Source organism: Ahaetulla prasina, chromosome 1 (genome assembly GCF_028640845.1).
Source record: "Ahaetulla prasina isolate Xishuangbanna chromosome 1, ASM2864084v1, whole genome shotgun sequence".
NCBI classification, from domain to species: Eukaryota; Metazoa; Chordata; class Lepidosauria; order Squamata; family Colubridae; genus Ahaetulla; species Ahaetulla prasina.
In genome coordinates this window covers 82,227,579-82,246,524 of record NC_080539.1, presented here as the reverse complement: position 1 = coordinate 82,246,524, position 18,946 = coordinate 82,227,579, and the positions used below count along the sequence as shown (strand labels likewise).

Genomic DNA, 18,946 nt, shown 5'->3' with positions numbered 1-18,946 from the left:
GTCAAGATGGCCATGCCCACCCTGGCCACGCCCACCCCACCCCTGAGGTCAAACACAACCTTGATGTGATCCTCAATGAAATCAAGTTTGACACCCCTGCTCTAGGGGTTTATGGTGATTGCCATAGTATTAAGTATCTTTCTGATCTCATTATATCCCTTCTTGTGTATTTTTGTATCAATGGAAGTGCATGAGAATCTGCTTTTCTATCCACAAGACTTTTCTGAGTTGTGTAAGATACTAGAGTGAGAACTATATGCGATCTGTACTATGCATAATATTATATTTATTACTGTGTACAGAATGGAAACATTCTGGGACTTAACTTGATTCTTATTCATGATAAAGTCAAATCCGTTTCCACAGTGGTTAATTTCTCAGATAAAATGTCTCAAGCCAGTAGTCTTCCATGCCTCGTCCCCATAGTATGAAAAATGCACTAGATTTTTGCTGTCAAGATCGTTGTGATAAGAACTGGAGCATTAATGAGCAACCTTACACAGCCCTTGGAGTGAAACATTGTGTAAAGTATACAACTACTTTATCTATGCTAGTTGAGTCAAAAATCACTGTACTGAAGATGAGGGTAAAAACAGATTTATTGGAAGTGAGGACAGTGCCGTAAATAGAATATACAAGCAACTTTATAGTTTTGCCACTGATCTAGGGATGGGGTGGGGGAGTAGCAACAGCCATAATGAATCAATTACTTATTCTTCTGTGTATTCCAGTAGCTGCATATTTAAATGTCAATTCTAAGTTAAAATATGATTACAAAACAAAACACAGAACTCCTTGAGTATCTTTGCAGAGGTAAGTAAAATAATGCTCTGGTAGTTTCCAGGAGGGATTTATAATCTCAGCACATCTGGAAGCTAGCAGATGGAGAAAGCTGCTTTCATCATAATCTAGTACATGGTTACAGGGACTGTTTACAGAGGCTGCAAGACACTAATTAATTAATAGCTCTTCTTATGAGTCTAGTTTAAATGTTCTTAGTTCAGTTACCTTTCTCCTTTTCATGTAGAAATTGGGCTCTTATAGCATTGCTTCCCCCACCCCCCAATGGAATGATAATTGATATGTAACTTCATCCTGATGATGCTTTGATGTGTGAAAGGTACAGGTAGCCCTCAACTTACGACCACAACGGAGGCCAACATTTCTGCTGCTAAGTGAAACATTTGTTACGTGAATTTTGCCCCATTTAACACCTTTCTTGCCACAGTTGTTAAGTGAATCGCTGCTCTTGTTAAGTTAGTACCATAGTTGTTAAATGAATCTGGTTTTCCCACTGACTTTGCAAAAGGGGATCACATGACCCCAAGGCATAGCAACCGTCATAAATATGAATCAGTTGCCAAGCATCTGAATTTTGATCATGTGGCCATGCGGATGATGCAACGGTTGTAAGTGTGAAAAATGCTCATAAGACACTTTTTTCTGGGTCATTGTAACTTTGAAAGTCACTAAATGAACTGTTGTACGCTGAGGACTATCTGTATATGCAGTAAAATATACATCGTTCTTACTGAAGATGACACTAGCCAATACAGTATAATTGTATCGACATGCTACTTTTGTTACTTTACATGTTATAGAGTCAGCATATGTCAGCCACCCTTCATCGCATTGAATTTTGGCAGTCTATAAAGATGAGAAATAAATGCATTTGTCCTCCATAAAAATTGTGAACATGCATTTATTAAACAGTATTATATTTAAAAGCTGGAGTAAGGTAGAGGCTTTTCCAAACTGTCAGAGTCTGTGAGAATTTCTACGCAAAGACAGCTATTGACCATGTTGGTTAGGCAGTCTGAGAGAGAGAGAGAGAGTGCTAAACTCTGGAAAATTGAGGTGGTTTAAGAGCACTGAGCTGTTTTGAAAGCATATCCAGTGTTTTTATGACTTCAGAAATGTTGGAGAACTGAGCTCATTGTAGCTTTTTGTCCCGCTAGAGGGCAATCTTCCCTCATCGTCCCTTCTGACTCCTGAACTTCACAATTTGTAAGAGGAATGGTAGCTTGCTGGCTCTTCAGCTCCTCCTCAATACTTCATGGTGTGTAGAAATAAGGAGAGGATTTTGATTGTTTTTTGTTATGTTATTGGATCTTCAACAGCCTTAGATATTCACCCCTTATTGTCAGGGTTCCAGACTGTCAGAGACAAAAAGGTAACCAGGTTGTCCCTTGAGATTCATTCTGAGAGTTTGAGGAGTGAAGATGATGGGTGTAGGGAAGTGCTCTTTGAGAATATGGAATATGTAACACAGGGTACATACAGTATATATACAAAGATGAATAAGAGCTACCATATTAAAATCCTGTAAATGCTGCCCCTTGTTCTTTGTTAAATACAAAACAGACGTGATGTACATTTTGTCATAAAGTGAGCCAATTTCTAGAATTGTGTTATTTCAGTTTTGACTCAGGATGTTAATGCCTGAAACTGAGCATCTGTAGCTTCTTATTAAAATGAATAGCTTTTTTAATCAGGTCCTTCATTGCATTGGCAGACATTTACAGCTTGGTGCAATTCCCATCTGCGGAAAGCTGGAACCCAGATTGAGAACATTGAAGACGATTTCAGAAATGGACTGAAACTGATGCTACTCTTGGAAGTCATTTCAGGTTTGTTTAAAGATAGCACCTTGTCAAGATATATTTCCAACTCAGAAGCTGCTGCATGGTTTTTCGATGTCATGCCAGTTCTGACTCCAAAAGTTGTTGCTGATTGAGATGCAACATTTATTATTAATTGCAGCTGTATTAATAGTATCCAAAAAAACCTAATATGTAAGTTTGAAAAGAGAAAACAGTAAAGAAAGGGAAAGCAAATGTCAAAATTGCAGAAGAAAAATATTTGTATAATCACAATGCTTGTGCAAGCAGTTTCTTGTTCCAATGGACCACTCTCAGTTTTGCTTACTCTTTGTAGTATCCGGGATTGCACTCAGTATTTTTAAATACAATTTTAATACATGTTAAAATCATTTGTTGAAAAACCTTTGTTATTAGTTTATAACATTACAATGAAACTAAATACTAGTATAATTATATAACTATACTACTGTTCTATGAAAGACTTCAAAAAAGTAATCTTATCTGTTGCATTAAAAAGCATGTAATGAGAAGAAAAAGAAAAGACGGTATACTTAAATTTCTAAGGAGAATAAGAAAGAACCCAAATGATAATTTTTTTTAAAAAAAAATATCCAGATAACTTAAAAACCCAGACAATTAAAGAATTAAACCGAATTAAAAACTTAGAAGTGCTACTTATCTAAACTGTGTCTACTTCTAAATATGTATCTTAAAATATACACACACACAAATATATTTCAGTTTAAATATGATATTGAAGCATCATTTTCTCTTTCACTTCTCTTTTGGAATTGCATAAATTTGAATGCAAATGCATTAAAGTAAATTTTATTAAGGTAAATTTTGGAGCCTGGGAGCAAGCATACTTCCAACCTTTTTACAACAGTTCAAACTCAATATATCCAAATTTCTTCATAGATGGAAATATACAGCTTTTGGAGTTTAACATACCATTTCAACCCATAATTGCCTTTCAAGAATCTGGTTAACATGATAATGTCACTTTACCAATAGGAATTACATGGCACGGCATGGCATATAAGCCAACATTTCTTCAAATTTATTATATTCCCAACATAAAGAAATGAAGGCCTACTATTTTTAAACAATATCTTTATTCTATGGATTAATCTGAAGTAAGACCTTGGTGGGATAGTAAATGCTACTTTCAAATCATTTATTGCTGTATTTAGAGCAGTTCTAGGTACCCGATGGGCTTCCAGAAGTTGGTACAGAAACAGCCACGATGGGAAATGATAAAGGATGTTGAGAGCCATCTCTGGTCCTTTTTCCTTGGATCTGAAGTGAACTAATTATTAAAAACTGGTACATTAATTTTTAATGCTTGAAGTATTCTAAAGAACTAAAAATTAAGCTAAAAAGTGAATATACAAACTGTATATCATAGCTTGGAAAGGTGCGACTGTTTTTACTGCATCAATAAAATGAAACAATGAGTAAAAGTAAAGTAAAAGTAAAAATGAGTCCTTTTATTACATTGCAAATGAGCTCAGTCATTAAAATAAATCTTCACGGAAGGCTAGATTTTAGTTTTATTTGTGTATTTATTTATTAAATTTATATATCATCCAACTCATTCTGTAAAGCAAATCCGGATGGCTTACAATTAAAATCATAAATATTAAAATATTAAAAGCATTAAATACAGAGGCAAGAAGCAAGAGGCAATTTTGGTGCGATAGTTTGCATCTTCTCTGTTAAGCCACCAGCCACCTTTGGTTTTAGATAGCGAAGATCATGCTTTTCCCACTAGAGTAGTGCAGCCAGATTCCAGTACTCACAAATATTTTTGATTTTCTTTCCTGCAGGAGAAAGACTTCCGAAACCAGATAGAGGAAAGATGCGCTTCCATAAAATTGCAAATGTCAACAAAGCTCTGGATTTTATAGCAAGCAAAGGTGTCAAACTTGTCTCAATTGGTGCAGAAGGTATGTGAAGAGTATCCATACAAGACTTTTATTTCAGTCATGAATCTACATTTTTAGTGCTGCTTGGGGTCACTATATATACAATATACCTTCAAAAAACAACTGTACTACATTTCAAAGCACAATTTTTTTTCTATGGCACACTTCTTGTTTGAAAGAGCTGTAGCAGAGTGTTTGTTTTGAACAGAGAAGATCTTAGCATCTTCAGGTACCAGTGGTGGGTTTCAAATTTTTTTACTACCAGTTCTGTGGGTGTGGCTTGGTGGGTGTGGCTTGGTGGGCATGGCAGGGGAAGGATACTGTAAAAATTCCATTCCCACCCTAATCCAGGGGAAGGTTCCTGCAAAATCCCCATTTCCTCCTGATCAGCTGGGACTCAGGAGGCAGAGAATAGATGGGGGGCTGGCCAGTCAGAATTTTTACTACCGGTTCTCCAAACTACTCAAAATTTTCATTACCGGTTCTCCAGAACTGGTCAGAACCTGCTGAAACCCACCTCTGTCAGGTACTATTGAAAATACTTTTGACACTCTTAAAATACAGGTAGTTCTCGACTTACAACAGTTCATTTAGTGACCATTCAAAGTTATGGCACTGAAAAAGGTGACCTGACCATTTTTCACACTTTTCACACTTGCAACATCCCCAGGGTCATGTGATCAGCATTCAGCCGCTTGAGAACTGGCTCATATTTATGACATTTGCAGTGTTCTGGACTTATGTGATCCCCTTTTGTGACCTTCTGACAAGCAAAGTCAATAGGGAGGCCCAATTCCCTTAGCAATTGGGTGACTAACTTAACAACTGAAATGATTCACTTAACAACTGTGGCAAGAAAGGTCATAAAATGGGGCAAAACTCACTTAACAAATGTTTTACTTAGCAACATCAATTTTGGGCTCCATTGTGGTTATAAGTCGAGAACCACCTGTAGAATTGGTTTTAAAAGTAGAACTACGAATATGCCAGCAAGGTATCATGAAATAAGTATGCATGAGGAACATAACGGATCCCAAATAACAGCTACCACATATTACTGTATTGATGACCCTGCTGTGAATTATCCATTCCATTTCTCTCTAGAAATTGTGGATGGCAATGTGAAAATGACTCTGGGTATGATTTGGACTATCATTCTCCGTTTTGCTATTCAAGACATCTCAGTGGAAGGTAAGAATATTTTATATAATGTTGCCTTCAACTTTTTGGGTCAAATAGACTTGATTCCAGGAATACAGATCGATTGAACTGGCTATAGCTTTATTGACAACAGTGAATTCTGATGTAAATATCCGTATAGCAATTAAGTGACTTATAAAGAAACATTCAGGACTGCTTTTTGCTGATCTGCTTTGCTGTTTATTATCATTTCTAGTAGGGTAAACACATACCATAAGGAAACAGAAATGTGAATTATATCCTCTTCTTCAAAAATGCATTAAAACGTGTGATACTTTTATATCCAACAATCTGCCTCTCCTACAAGTAGACCAGTCAGTTGGAAACATTGAGTTCCTTGTGATCATAGGGCTAAATTAGATGATATACAAACAATATATCACCCTGATTAGCTTCTTATTTTGTCCATTTACTTGTAAGCAGCCTTAACAAGTGCTAGCACTTGGCTGACTTTATCTGGTTTGGAAATTAAGTTGGACCAAGCCTGATTAGCACTTGGGTTGGAGGCTACCAGAGAATACCAGTTGTAGGCAGCATTGGGAAATTGAAAAAATATATCAGAAGGTGGCAACCGCAAGCCAATTCCATACTGTTGATAAGAAAACAGCATGGATGGATCCACCAAGTAATCAGAGTCAAACTTAGTTCAAAGGAGACTTTAGCTTTACTGTAGCTATTTGTAACCTCAAATTATTTCCTCCATATGGGAACAAATTATTATTATTATTAAAAATAGCTTCATGTGACCAAGTGTACAATTTAAAGGAAGCTCTGTACTTAAACAGGGAGAAATGCACATACACAAACACACAGAGAGGTAATTGTGAAGGTTGATAGGAAGATTAGGCAGCCGCTTTCAAGTACAGCATTCTCAACAGAGAGCTTTCTTGAACACTATTATTTTCTTATCATCAAATAAATACAGTAATAACATATAGTTTTGTATCCTCTAGTTTAGGCCTAATTCATTTGATGGGGAGGTGTGGATCAATGGTCATCATCTCCTTGAAGAAAGAAAGCAGGACTATCAATTATTTAGGATAGTGATTGAATTAATTTGCTGAAATCATGACATTGTTTCATGAGCAGGGATCTTTTTGCAGAAGATTTTCACTTAGACTCTAATTTAATGCATTCCATGTCATTTGCTTGTCATTCTATCCCACCCTACCATAATTTGATGGTAAAGTTGACTTTTAAAAAAACAACAACACTAAAACAAGGCAGTGAGCTAATGTCTATAATGTCCTCAGATTCTTGTGGTGACTTGGTTCTGGGAACTTTCTTGTGTGAACTTCCTAGTCAACATTATCATCTGAATCCAGCTTCCAAGGAAAGCAGTCAGAACAAACTGTATAACAGAAGAACAAAGAAAATACAACATAGACCATTTTTATATATAAGAATGCACAAATATCTGCCTTTCAAACACAAAAGAATTTCATGTCAGGCTTTTCCAAGTGAACAATACTAGCGATTCAAGAATGCAGCTCTGTGATAAATTATTCTTATTGCAAGATCTGGAAATACAATGAAAAGAAGAAATTTAGAACAGAGAAGTATAGAATGAAAGTCCTATTTATAGTAGTGGTTGGGTTCAAATCACTTTCTCTTGCCTGCCCAATATAATGGGTTGAGAGCCTCTTGTTTTCTCCTCTGGTTGGGAGGAAAGATTGATACCCTTATTACTGTAACAGGTCTGTAGGGCCTCAAGTTCTTTGCTTCCCACTTTAGCTCAAGAGATGGATAGTTTGGCAATGCCAATGGACTTTCTATTTTCTTTGAGATGATTATCCATTCAGTAAACATAATGGGACATTTTATGATCTTGAATTGAGAGAAATACTAGGATTTGCTGCACTGGAGTTATGAAGTACAAGGAGTGAATAGTAAATTCTTCCTAAGGTAAAATAGTTCTGTTCTGGGGAAAATATATTTTATCCAATTGAGTGACAACATGTGGAGATTAGAGAATTGTTTGGTAGTATCATATGTAGATACTTCAGCATTTTATGCTACTTTGTAAAGATTGTTTAATATTATAAAACATTGAAGTGAATAATTTGGGCAGCTATAGATTTTTTGCCAACATTTTACTCAAGCAAACAGCTGCCGTCCATTGCAGTAGACAATATGTAGCAGATCAACCAATTTTTATACTTTGTTGGTTAATTGAGAGAATAATTATTCCTGACAAACTTACCCTGATTCTGTTGTACCAATTAACTCATTTTTAAAAAGCAATTTCTTATGAATGATGACATCATTCCTGAGTCAGTGAAGCAGGATGCAAATATTAAAGAAAAATAATGAACGGGTGGCTACATGATGGGAAAAAATCATAAGGAAAGTTTACAGTCAGTTCTAGAGTTTCTTTTTCATATAAATGCCCCTTGTTTCAATTGTTGCATTTTGTAAGAAACCATACGGAAGAAAGAGAGGAAGATATTTTCATAAGTATTCACAACTGGATGTATTCACTATTTTTTTCCTGGTACAGACTTCCTTGGAAACACTTTCTGTATCTGTTGAATTAAGCAATATCATCTGAGGTAGATGTCCAACCCTCTAAGTTAGCTGAAGGTCTGCTATGTACTGCAGTGAGCAAATTGAAGTTCTGTTGTTATTCTTTATAAATCTTCTTTGATGGTATTTTCAGAGACATCTGCCAAAGAAGGACTGCTGTTGTGGTGTCAAAGAAAAACGGCACCTTACCGAAATGTGAACATTCAAAATTTCCATCTTAGGTAAAGTGAATCATTTCTAGATGTAAAGACTTCACTGTTCATTGTGTAGATGTGTTTTTATCCTTAATGGTACAGTTGGAAATGGAGAGCACACAATGTATCATATTTTTTTTGCAGTTGGAGAAGGCCCAGGAATAACTCTACAAGGCTAACCTGAGTACAGAGGCTCCCAGATTATTCTAGCAATTAAAATGGACACCCTATATGAAAGGAGTCAGCAGTGTGATTATTTCAAATGTCACCATGTATGCTCTTTGACTGATGAGGCCTAATTAGAGAGGAAATTACTACAACTAATGTTTGGGGGAATAAACAGAAGTCCCGATTATAATATACTGACAACAAAATATATATAAAAAATCAAACACTATCATTTTCTGTCTTATCTCCATCTGCACAGTGTAAATCTGTTGTGTATTTTCTAGAAATCAATTTATATTACAGGTATGTTGAAATTTCCAGAAATAGTGGAAGAAAGATCCCTTTCACAGAACCTATAAATAGAGTGAAAATTGGGCATTGTGGCATGATTAATAAATGCTAATTTTTTTCCAGCAGTTGCTGCTGAGATTAAAAAAACAACAACACTTGTTTTCGTTTTGCATCTAATCAGGTTATAAATAAATATGCGAGCTTTCAAGTTTCATAATCTCTTACTCCAAAGAACAGAAAGCAGTAAAACCTTAGGTGTACAGTGTGTAGAAAAATCCAGGACACAAATAACTTGAAGATCATGGGTATTTATGTTGTGGCTTTTGTTTTAATCTCTGTACAATGCCCAGAGATTGTGATATAGGAGGTCATAGATATTACGTAAATACATATATGCATATAAGAATAGAAGAAAACATCTCTGTTGTTGAGAATGGTCTCTTACCTACAGATAGTTAAGAACAGATTTTACCAAACATCCTATTTTTATAGATACTTGTAATTACTGGATGGTTGGGTTTGGCTCCAAATGCCATTTTTAAAATAATACATATGAAAAATGCATTAAAAGTGGTAAAATAAATAGACCCAGCTTCCCAAACCTGGCATCTTCAGAAGAGCTGGGAATCCCAGAGGTGCTTTTTCAAGAGGCAACTGGACTTTCTGGTTTTTCTTTGAAGAGGTTTCGCTTCTCATCCTCTTAAAAAAGTACCTTTGGGACAACCATGACCTGAGAATCTCCATAGATAACAGCTGGGAGTGTTGGCTGAGACATTCTGTTGGCGAATGCAGGATTAACTAACTGTAATGTATCAAATCATTGACTCAGAAGAATTATACTTTCTTCCACATGAAACTTCCTACTTTTTATAAGGCATTGGAGAGAGACACAACTCTCTTGTTCAACACATGTCTTACTGTCTGGGTATGGCATTATTATTACTGTCTGGGTATGGCATTATTTCCATGTTTGGATTTTAGATACAATCCATTGGAGCTCTCAGAAATTTATTTCAAACATTTTCATCCCACCAGACTTTTCAGTCTGTGAGACCAGCCTGCTCTTTTATTGGCTGGTGGTTTAAAATTTTACTACTGATTTTCTAAATGATATGCGAACAATATTTTCTGAGCTACCCTGAGTACGCCCTGGATACCTAAAAGTAAATAAAAAGATGGACAAACCACTGAGTGAAATGAGCAGCCCATCTGTTCCAGCCAACTGTAGATTCTTGCGCCGTGAAAAAAAAAAATAAGTAAGCAGTCATTCATCATCTAGTGCACTGTGCGTGAAATTTCTCTGGGCTCTTTTCTGCACAAAAGTGTCTACTGTCAAGGAAATTTGTCTTACAAGATAATGTGCTAAAATGCCTCTGCCTTATCAACATTTCAAATATTTTTGATTATGGTCTTGAAACTAGGTAAGCTGGTTCACACAATTATACTATGAATTTCTCCTGTGTTCTGCACTATTAAATGAGATTTAGCCAAATTTATTTATTTATTTATTTATTTATTCAAATTTATATACCGCCCTATCTCCCGAAGGACTCAGGGCGGTTCACAGGCAAATAAAACAACATATATATACAAATTAAGAAAACCATTAAGAAAACATATTCAGAAAGCCTAATTATTAAAAATAATATAGATATTAAAACCAATTAAAACCCCTATAAAATTTAAAAATTTAAAATTTAGAAAATTTAAAAAACTAGTCCAGTCCCGCGCAGATAAATAGGTGTGTTTTAAGCTCGCGACGGAAGGTTCGGAGGTCTGGAAGCTGGCGGAGTCCTGGGGGGAGTTCGTTCCAGAGGGTGGGAGCCCCCACAGAGAAGGCCTTTCCCCTGGGCGTCGCCAGACGACACTGTCTAGCTGACGGCACCCTGAGGAGTCCCTCTCTGTGAGAGCGCACGGGTCGGTGAGAGGTATCCGGTAGCAGTAGACGGTCCCGTAAGTAGCCCGGCCCTATGCCAATGGCCACAACCACTGGAATTTTATGAGCTGCTGCTATTGGACATGTGGTGCAATTGCTGAATATTGTCAGACCTTGCACTGTCTGACAAAATCAGTGTTTCATTAATACATTGTTGCCTTATTTTTGGTTTCTTCTCATGAAGCTGGAAAGATGGCCTTGGTCTCTGTGCACTGATTCATAGACATCGACCAGATCTTATTGACTACTCCAAGCTTTCAAAGGTCGTTAATTTTGCTGGCATGGCATGATAACTTGCACCAATCTGGCATGATGGTTTGCACTGATTTGGCTCACCTACTACATATAGAGATATGTTTGTTTTGTAGTTTGAAATAAGTCTTCTTTCTTGGTTCTTGATCTGCAGATAGAAAACAGCCTTCCTGAACCAGGTGCCCTCTGCTAATTTTAAACGTCTCCCACTGATAGTGGCCAATCACTATGGTTAAGACTGCAGTAGGTTATCCCAAGTAAGCTAAACCACAAGCCATGAAAGTGGCTGAAAAGTACCCTGAAAAATAAGCTACTATTTGGACAAATGTACTTGGACTTGGGATATTCAATGTAGATCTGCCTCCAACTCACAGCCAATTGGTCAATCTATGAGCATTATAATCCTGAGTAAAGATGCATCGTGGGATTCACTATGTTAGAAAGTATTCAATAGATGGTGCAACCCTGTGAAATATTTAACACTACGGATGGGCCGTGATAGCTCAGGCTGGTAAGAAGCCTGTTATTAGAACACAGCAGCCTGCAATTACTGCAGGTTCAAGCCCGGCCCAAGGTTGACTCAGCCTTCCATCCTTTATAAGGTAGGTAAAATGAGGACCCAGATTGTTGGGGGGGGGCAATAAGTTGACTTTGTAAATATACAAATAGAATGAGACTATTGCCTTATACACTGTAAGCCGCCCTGAGTCTTCGGAGAAGGGCGGGATATAAATGTAAAAACAAAACAAAACACTGACATGAAGATAAGTAAACTACACAATATTTATATCCCACCAATTTCCAGTAAGGATTAGTCATGTCTAAAAGCTCCCCGGATTGTGCCAAAAATAATTTAAATATATTGACATTGTAGATTTGATAGGGGAGCGTGTGTGCACTTGTGTGCATGTTAGTTTTTCTTTCTGCATGCCTTTCTTTGCTCTCTGGAAATCTTTGGAGAGCCATAGAGGATCTTTCTTTGCATTGATGCATTAGGGTATGTGTTCATACAATATGCAAAGCTGAAAAGCTTGATTTATGGCTGCCACACATTGTTTGGTTCATATGCAGCATGAGTTAAATGTCCAGGCATAACTAACAACTAAGCTTTTAGTTTAGCAAGGTGGCAAACAGCAAAGTCACATCCATCTTTTTGTGTGACTGTCTCAAGCTTACAGGAGAAATCCCTAAGGGCAGGGAAGGTGAAAACAGGAGCCCTAAGTGAAGGCAGCACTTCCAAAATCTGTCCTACAAGAACAGTTTTTCTTTCAATAGTTCCCTGGTAACCCTGAAATATCAGCAGGGGTGAAATCCAGCAGGTTCCGACAGGTTCTGGAGAACCGGTAGCGGAAATCTTGAGCTGTTTGGAGAACCAACAGGGGAAATTTTGAGTAGTTCAGAGAACTGGCAAATACCACCTCTGGCTGGCCCCAGAGTGGGGTGGGAATGGAGATTTTGCAATATCCTTTCCTTGGAGTGGGGTGGGAATGGAGATTTTGCAGTATCCTTCCCCTGCCACGCCCACCAAGCCATGCCCACTAAGCCACGCCACAGCCACCAAGCCATGCCCACAGAACCAGTAGTAAAAAAATTTGGATTTCACTACTGAATGTCAATACCATGCATTGGAGTAAATTCCATTGAAACATTTTTTAAAAAAAAAGATATAAAGGACAGCTGTTTAATTTCTATATTATACAAACATACTTGGGAATAAGTGTCAGCAGGGTATGGTTAAAAATATCAAGATGGAAGACATGGTGCAGTGGAAATCTGCCTGGTATTTACATGCTTCTCGGGGGAGAATTTAATCTTATTTTAAAATGCTGCTATTGAGTGAAACTCTAACATACTCTGTCCTTGCTTTTGAATTGCTGCAACCTTGCTTAAAATAGGGGACTTACCAACTGTAATTTCTGCTTCCTGTGCAGGACGACCCCCTGGGGAATATAAACCTGGCCATGGAGGTTGCTGAAAAACACCTGGATATCCCAAAGATGTTGGATGCAGAAGGTGTGAATTAATGTGCTTTAATAGGCAGCAGGTTGCAACTGTTAAAGTCTTTTTGTCCCATATGTTATAAGAAAAGGATATCCTTCACATAGTTATTTATCAAACAGCATTCTACCTATCATTTCCATTTAGACTGGAATAAGAAAATGCTCTCTGATGTAATTGAAATTAATAGCAGGGGGAAGACAATTTTCAGTCCCCCTTCTTTTCATTTAGTTATCCCTTAAACACTCCATGCTTTCCAAGTAATTCAGAAACATAAATCCAGAGATTTCAAGTAAAATATCATTTGAAGACCTGTATCAGTTAGAATTATTTTTAAATGCAGCTAAAATAATTGTCTTCTAAAACTCCTGGCAACTAAAACAATGCAGGAAGTCAGGGACAAGAAGACCAGACTACGCAATTGAACCCGATCCCTGTTTTTAATGTTTGTTGTTTATACAAGCCACTTTAAAAAGGGCAGAGCTTCATTTCTGGGGTTGCAGCTGCCATCTTGACTTTTTCCCCTAGTCCAGGTAGCAGAGGCATAACAACACATTCTTAGACAATTTCGAAGAATACTAGCATTGGTACTGAATATTGTCAGTTGAGAGCAATATCTATCAGCACAATTTAGCCACGCTCTCCCTGAAAATATTCCCTGAAGATAATTCAGGCCTATGAAATGACTTGTCATCCCATCTTGTTTATTATTGCTAGGCTATGGAATCAAGAGCAAAAAAGACTTGATTTTTTGGGTTTGTTTTTTTACAGCTTCTGTAGTGTTGAGATACTTGTCCCCATCTAATGTTGCTACTTGGATTTATTTGCCTCATTTGCTTCACCCATGGTACAATGCTACAATTGTTTCATGATTTACAACAGATAAGCAATTCTTTTGCGTTCACTGGCAGTTTTGAAATTTTGAAAGAATGGCTGGTACTTGCCTTATTTCAGCATGGCTGCCACGGTGGAAGTGTCAATTTACTAGAAAAAATAAAGGCATAAAAGAACCAACACTAATTTCCTGATGTTCTTCATTGATTTTATCTTGGTCTTTCTACAGGGCTAAGTGGGTTCATTTTTAAAGAAAGACTTGCCCTGCAGCTATTCATCTTATTTGTTTTCTAAGGATGTGAGATTTATGCAAGCCCAAGGCATTCTTAGAAATACAGTACATTTTTAACATGCCACTTTCCCAATTGATTTTTTTTTTCAGTTTTAAAAAATGGATAGGTCAGGGGAGTTTGGCAGGGCCAACTGATATCTACTGGCTTCTTGCTTGCTACCTGTCTTCCTTTTGGAATGACTTAACAGGGTAATGTCAGGTTCATTAAATCTCTTTTCTCCTGTTGTCACTGGACAGATCCCAAGAAAGGTTGTTTTATTTCAGGTTGAAATTAACTGTTAAAGGAATATGGATCTAGTCAGTCCTTGAGGGGAATATAAGTCTTGATGGGAAATGATCTGAGATCTATAAACTATATCTTCAGTGAAAATACATGCTTTCATAGATTTCTTCTTAACTAGAAATGAATTGGGCAACCTAATGTCCATTTTGGGGTATATAAGATGGGATCAAGCTTACCAGGCATGCTTATTTAAATAATTGAGTAGTCAACCCTCTTGAAAAGATTTCATAGCTTATCATTATTGTTTTTATTGGTGCTAGGAAAGTAGAGTATTTTTGCTCTGTGACTGCTATGATAATGTATTGGTTTGGGGGTTTTTTTTGCTTATCCTGTGATTCTTTTCTGATTTCTTTTTCTTTTTAGAAGATACAGTTTGCTCCCTTATGGGTATTTTTCAGAAAGTCCTTGTTTAAAAAATAAACACTGTAGCTTTCTTTCACACTTCCACACGGTATTTGAGGGCATTTGTCAGATCCATTCTTTATGTGTTGGACAATATTAAATCTCTGCCATGTGGAAGTAAAATAACAATGCATTGAAATTTGTACTAATAATGCATTGAGATAGTAATGCATTGAAATTATTATTTGTAAAATAATATTATGCGTTGAAATTTGTACCTGAAAGATGATTCCTTTTAAACAATGAAAGCAACAATGCAGATATGACATACTACCTTGAACTATAATACTATCTTTTTTTTTTCTAGAAAGGGCCTTTGACAGGTGGAAACTTCTAAGCATCCGGCAGTAGTTTCCCTGTTCATTCAGAAACACAATATATGGTTACCTCAGATTGTAAAGTCCAGTCAGGCGAACCTCAGCATTTCAAACAATCTCTCTGTGTAATTACAGACATGGGGTATTCTCAGGGGGATAACAAAAGTCAAGATGACAGACATTTCTACAGGACTGAACCCATGCCTGTAAAAGTGGGGGGGGGCAGAATTTTGAATGTGAAGGAGCACCTATCTTCTTGATTACTTTGATTCTTCATGTACACACTCCTGAATATACGCCGATGTCTTTGAATCAAACCATATAGCCTGCCAACAGCTAATTTGTCTGCAAGTATTCCTCTCAAAAACCTTGGATATTTTCAAATTTTGTTCTCCAGAATTTCCATTTTAGTGTCAATGTTTTCTTCTTCCAGTTGAAATGGCTCTAATAATACAGAGAACAAGATGGAACACTTGTTGTGTCTCCCTTGCTTGCTACTGTTCTTCTACATATTATGCTTGTTTTCTTTCTTTTCTCTTTTCTGATAGACATTGTGAATACCCCCAAGCCTGATGAAAGAGCAATCATGACTTATGTTTCTTGCTTCTACCATGCTTTTGCTGGAGCTGAGCAGGTATTCATCATCATCTTTTGGACTGCTGTGTGCTTTGTGTGTTTCTGGTTTCCATTAGCCCTGAAACCACTTTGTTTTTTTAATTAGGACTGACAAATAAAGTATATGGGGTTATTAGAGACACTGCAGTAATAGACGCGCAGAAACAAGCATATAGAGATGCATACAGAATAAATAAAAACAGATTGTTCTTGACTTATGAGCACAACTGACCCTGGAATTTGGGTTGTAATTTGTTGTGGTCATTAAGCAAGGCACCCACGTGACTACCTCACTCAAAGAACAATCTCAGTTCTCTACCCTGCGATCATTAAAGCAATTGTGCAAAGGTGCCTCAGGGTGCGGGAGGCCTTGGCAGGGCTGGCACTAACCAGCATGGGGAAACCTGCCACAGGCCAGCTAGGCCAGCCTATGTGTGGGGCCCCTGCCTCCCCTCCAACTCCCAAGAGGCCTGGATCTTCTCCCTGTCCCACTGTTGTCAGGGTCTATTTTTCTTTCCCTTTCCCTGTAACTGCTGAGAGATGAACCAAGTGGATGCTAATTTAGAAAGGTAGTGAAGGCTAGAGAGACAGGACACAAAGTCAGCCCGCAAAGTTCCTGATCCTGGACCAGCCTTGAGAAAGATTGCCTTCATTAAAACCATAACAGCTGGGCCTATCTGGCAGCAGCTGCAGAAAAAAGGACAGGTAAGTGGCCATGATGGGGCAGGCAGAAGATCCAAACCTCTTGGGAGTGATAGGGATGGAGAAAGGCACCCCACAGACTGGTGGGCCTAGCTAGCCGAGGCCTTTCAGCCCATGGCAGGTTTCTACATACCAGTGGCCTAGCTAGCTGAGGCCTCCCAGTCCTCCCAGTGGAGGGAGGGGTTGCAATTCTTCTACGGCCATAAAGGTGGCTGCAGCTGAATTTTGATCATATGAGTGTTTGAAGTAAGGACTTCAGACTGCGGTCATAAGTCCAGGGGTGAAATGCTCCCAGTTCGGACCGGATTGCCTGATCCGGTAGCAATGGTGGCGGGTGGTTCAGAGAACCTGTAGCAAAAATCTCTGCCCCCCCCTGCATGCCCAGCTGAGCTGCGCAATCATCAGAGAGTGTTTTTTTTACTTTTAAAAACCTCTGATGATTGCGCGGCTCAGCTGGGATTCTCTGAACCTTTTAAAAGCATTTTTTCTCAACCCCTTCCGCTGAAGAGGTTGTAGAAAAATGCTTTTAAAGGGTTCTGGCGATCAGGCAACTCAACTGGGATCGTCAGAACCCTTTAAAAGCAGTTTTTCTACAATCTCTTCGGCTGAAGAGGCTGTAAAAAAGTGCTTTTAAAAGGTTCTGGCAATCAGGCAACTCAGCTGGGATCGTCAGAACCCTTTAAAAGCTTTTAAAAGGCTCCTCTGGCAATCCCAGCTGAGTTGCCTGATCATCAGAGGTTTTTAAAAGCAATTTTTCTACAACCTCTTCAGCTGAAGAGATTGTAGAAAAATGTTTTTAAAAGTAAAAAAAAAAAAGTTAGCCAAGCCCACCCAGTCACATTACCCCCCACCACCAAGCCACGCCCACAGAACTGGTAGTAACAAATTTTATATTTTCACCCCTGCATAAGTCCCTTTGTTCAGTGCTGTTCAAATGGTCGCTGAATGAATGGCTATTAAGTCGAGGACTACCTGTATAATTACTGTGATAATTTTTATCACTTTTGCAAAGGCCACCACCATTTTCCAGACAAAGCTTACCCACTGGGGGAAAAAAAAATCTTTTTTGCAATGTCAAGGTAGTTTATAATGACGGAAGGAAAGTATGTCTCTGGCTGCTCTAATATGATTAGACTGTCTGAATTATTCAGATTCAATATAAATATTTTAATACTCTGTACTCTGTATTCTGGAGAAGTCTGAGATTTTTCTGCAGCTAATCATCACTGAGGAGAGCGACAAGGACTGACAATCTTCTTAGAAAAAGCATTTACCTTTGCTATTAAACTACTGAAAAACTAGAATTGCCATAAAAATATCCCTGAGGCGGTTTCCCCCAGGATGATAATCATCAGGCAAACTGGGATTAGACCTTCAGGAATTTCTCAGCCAAGGTGGTCATTGGTTATGTGAACCGGATATATTGTAGTAATCTCTCTATATGTGAAAATCTAGACTTGTTTGTAAAAGGTTCAGGCCCAACAGGGTCGTGATCAACCAGCTGTGAGGACAGATGGTGTCCTCTGGACATACCACATAATTTTTTGCTGTCTGCAGAGATTTCAGGGTATACTTTATATGGAGAGTAATATTTGGTAAAGTGATTTACAGGATTTTATTAAAAATTATTGCCACTGAAGGAATCATCCTCACTTTATTATTTTCTGGGTAAAAATTCAGAGGTAAGTTAATTCATTCCTCTTTTTTGCCTCCTTCCCTCACTCCTTTCTTTCCCCTCCTAGATAATAGCATAGATTCCCTTAACATCATATTTTGTGATTGTGCACTGATAATTTGTTGTTTACATTACCAGTGGTAGAGATGAAACACCAGCTAGCTAGCTGTAATAGAAATATTTGGAATTAATCAAAGATTAAACTGGGAATTACAGATTGTTGGAATTCCAATCAACATTTCTGCAGGTTTCTCCTAACATTAATATTTTTTTTTGTTAAAAAAACTGTGAGTAAAAAAATAATTGTGTGGCTCTCATTTATTTATCATGACTGAAGCTAATGCATAATAATAATTCTGTTATTCTTTTATTTTATTATTTTATTTATTTATTTTTATTATTTAAATTTATATACCGCCCTATCTCCCAAAGGACTCAGGGCGGTTCACAGGCATATAAAACATCAATATACAAAATTAAAATAATCTTTAAAAAACTTATTCCAATGCCCTATCATTAAAAATAGAAATATAAATATTAAAAATCAATTTAAAACCCCTATAAAATTTAAAATCTAAGCCAGTCCTGCACAGATGAATAAATGTGTCTTGAGCTCATGACGGAAGGTTCGAAGGTCCGGAAGTTGGCGGAGTCCTGGGGAGCTCGTTCCAGAGGCGGGAGCCCCACAGAGAAGGCCCTTCCTGGGCGTCGCCAGGCAACACTGCCTAGC

General features: G+C 37.7%; 1 protein-coding gene across 1 annotated transcript in view; it reads left to right on the top strand.

Annotated features, from left to right (window-relative positions):
* Positions 1-18,946, top strand: part of ACTN2 (actinin alpha 2) — a 66,461-nt gene that overhangs the window by 12,476 nt on the left and 35,039 nt on the right. The window contains exons 2-8 of the mRNA XM_058165934.1: positions 2,516-2,630; positions 4,433-4,552; positions 5,636-5,722; positions 8,391-8,478; positions 11,031-11,109; positions 13,030-13,111; positions 15,773-15,858. Coding sequence (XP_058021917.1) covers positions 2,516-2,630; positions 4,433-4,552; positions 5,636-5,722; positions 8,391-8,478; positions 11,031-11,109; positions 13,030-13,111; positions 15,773-15,858 — 657 coding nt within the window. The remainder of the gene's footprint in view (positions 1-2,515; positions 2,631-4,432; positions 4,553-5,635; positions 5,723-8,390; positions 8,479-11,030; positions 11,110-13,029; positions 13,112-15,772; positions 15,859-18,946) is intronic.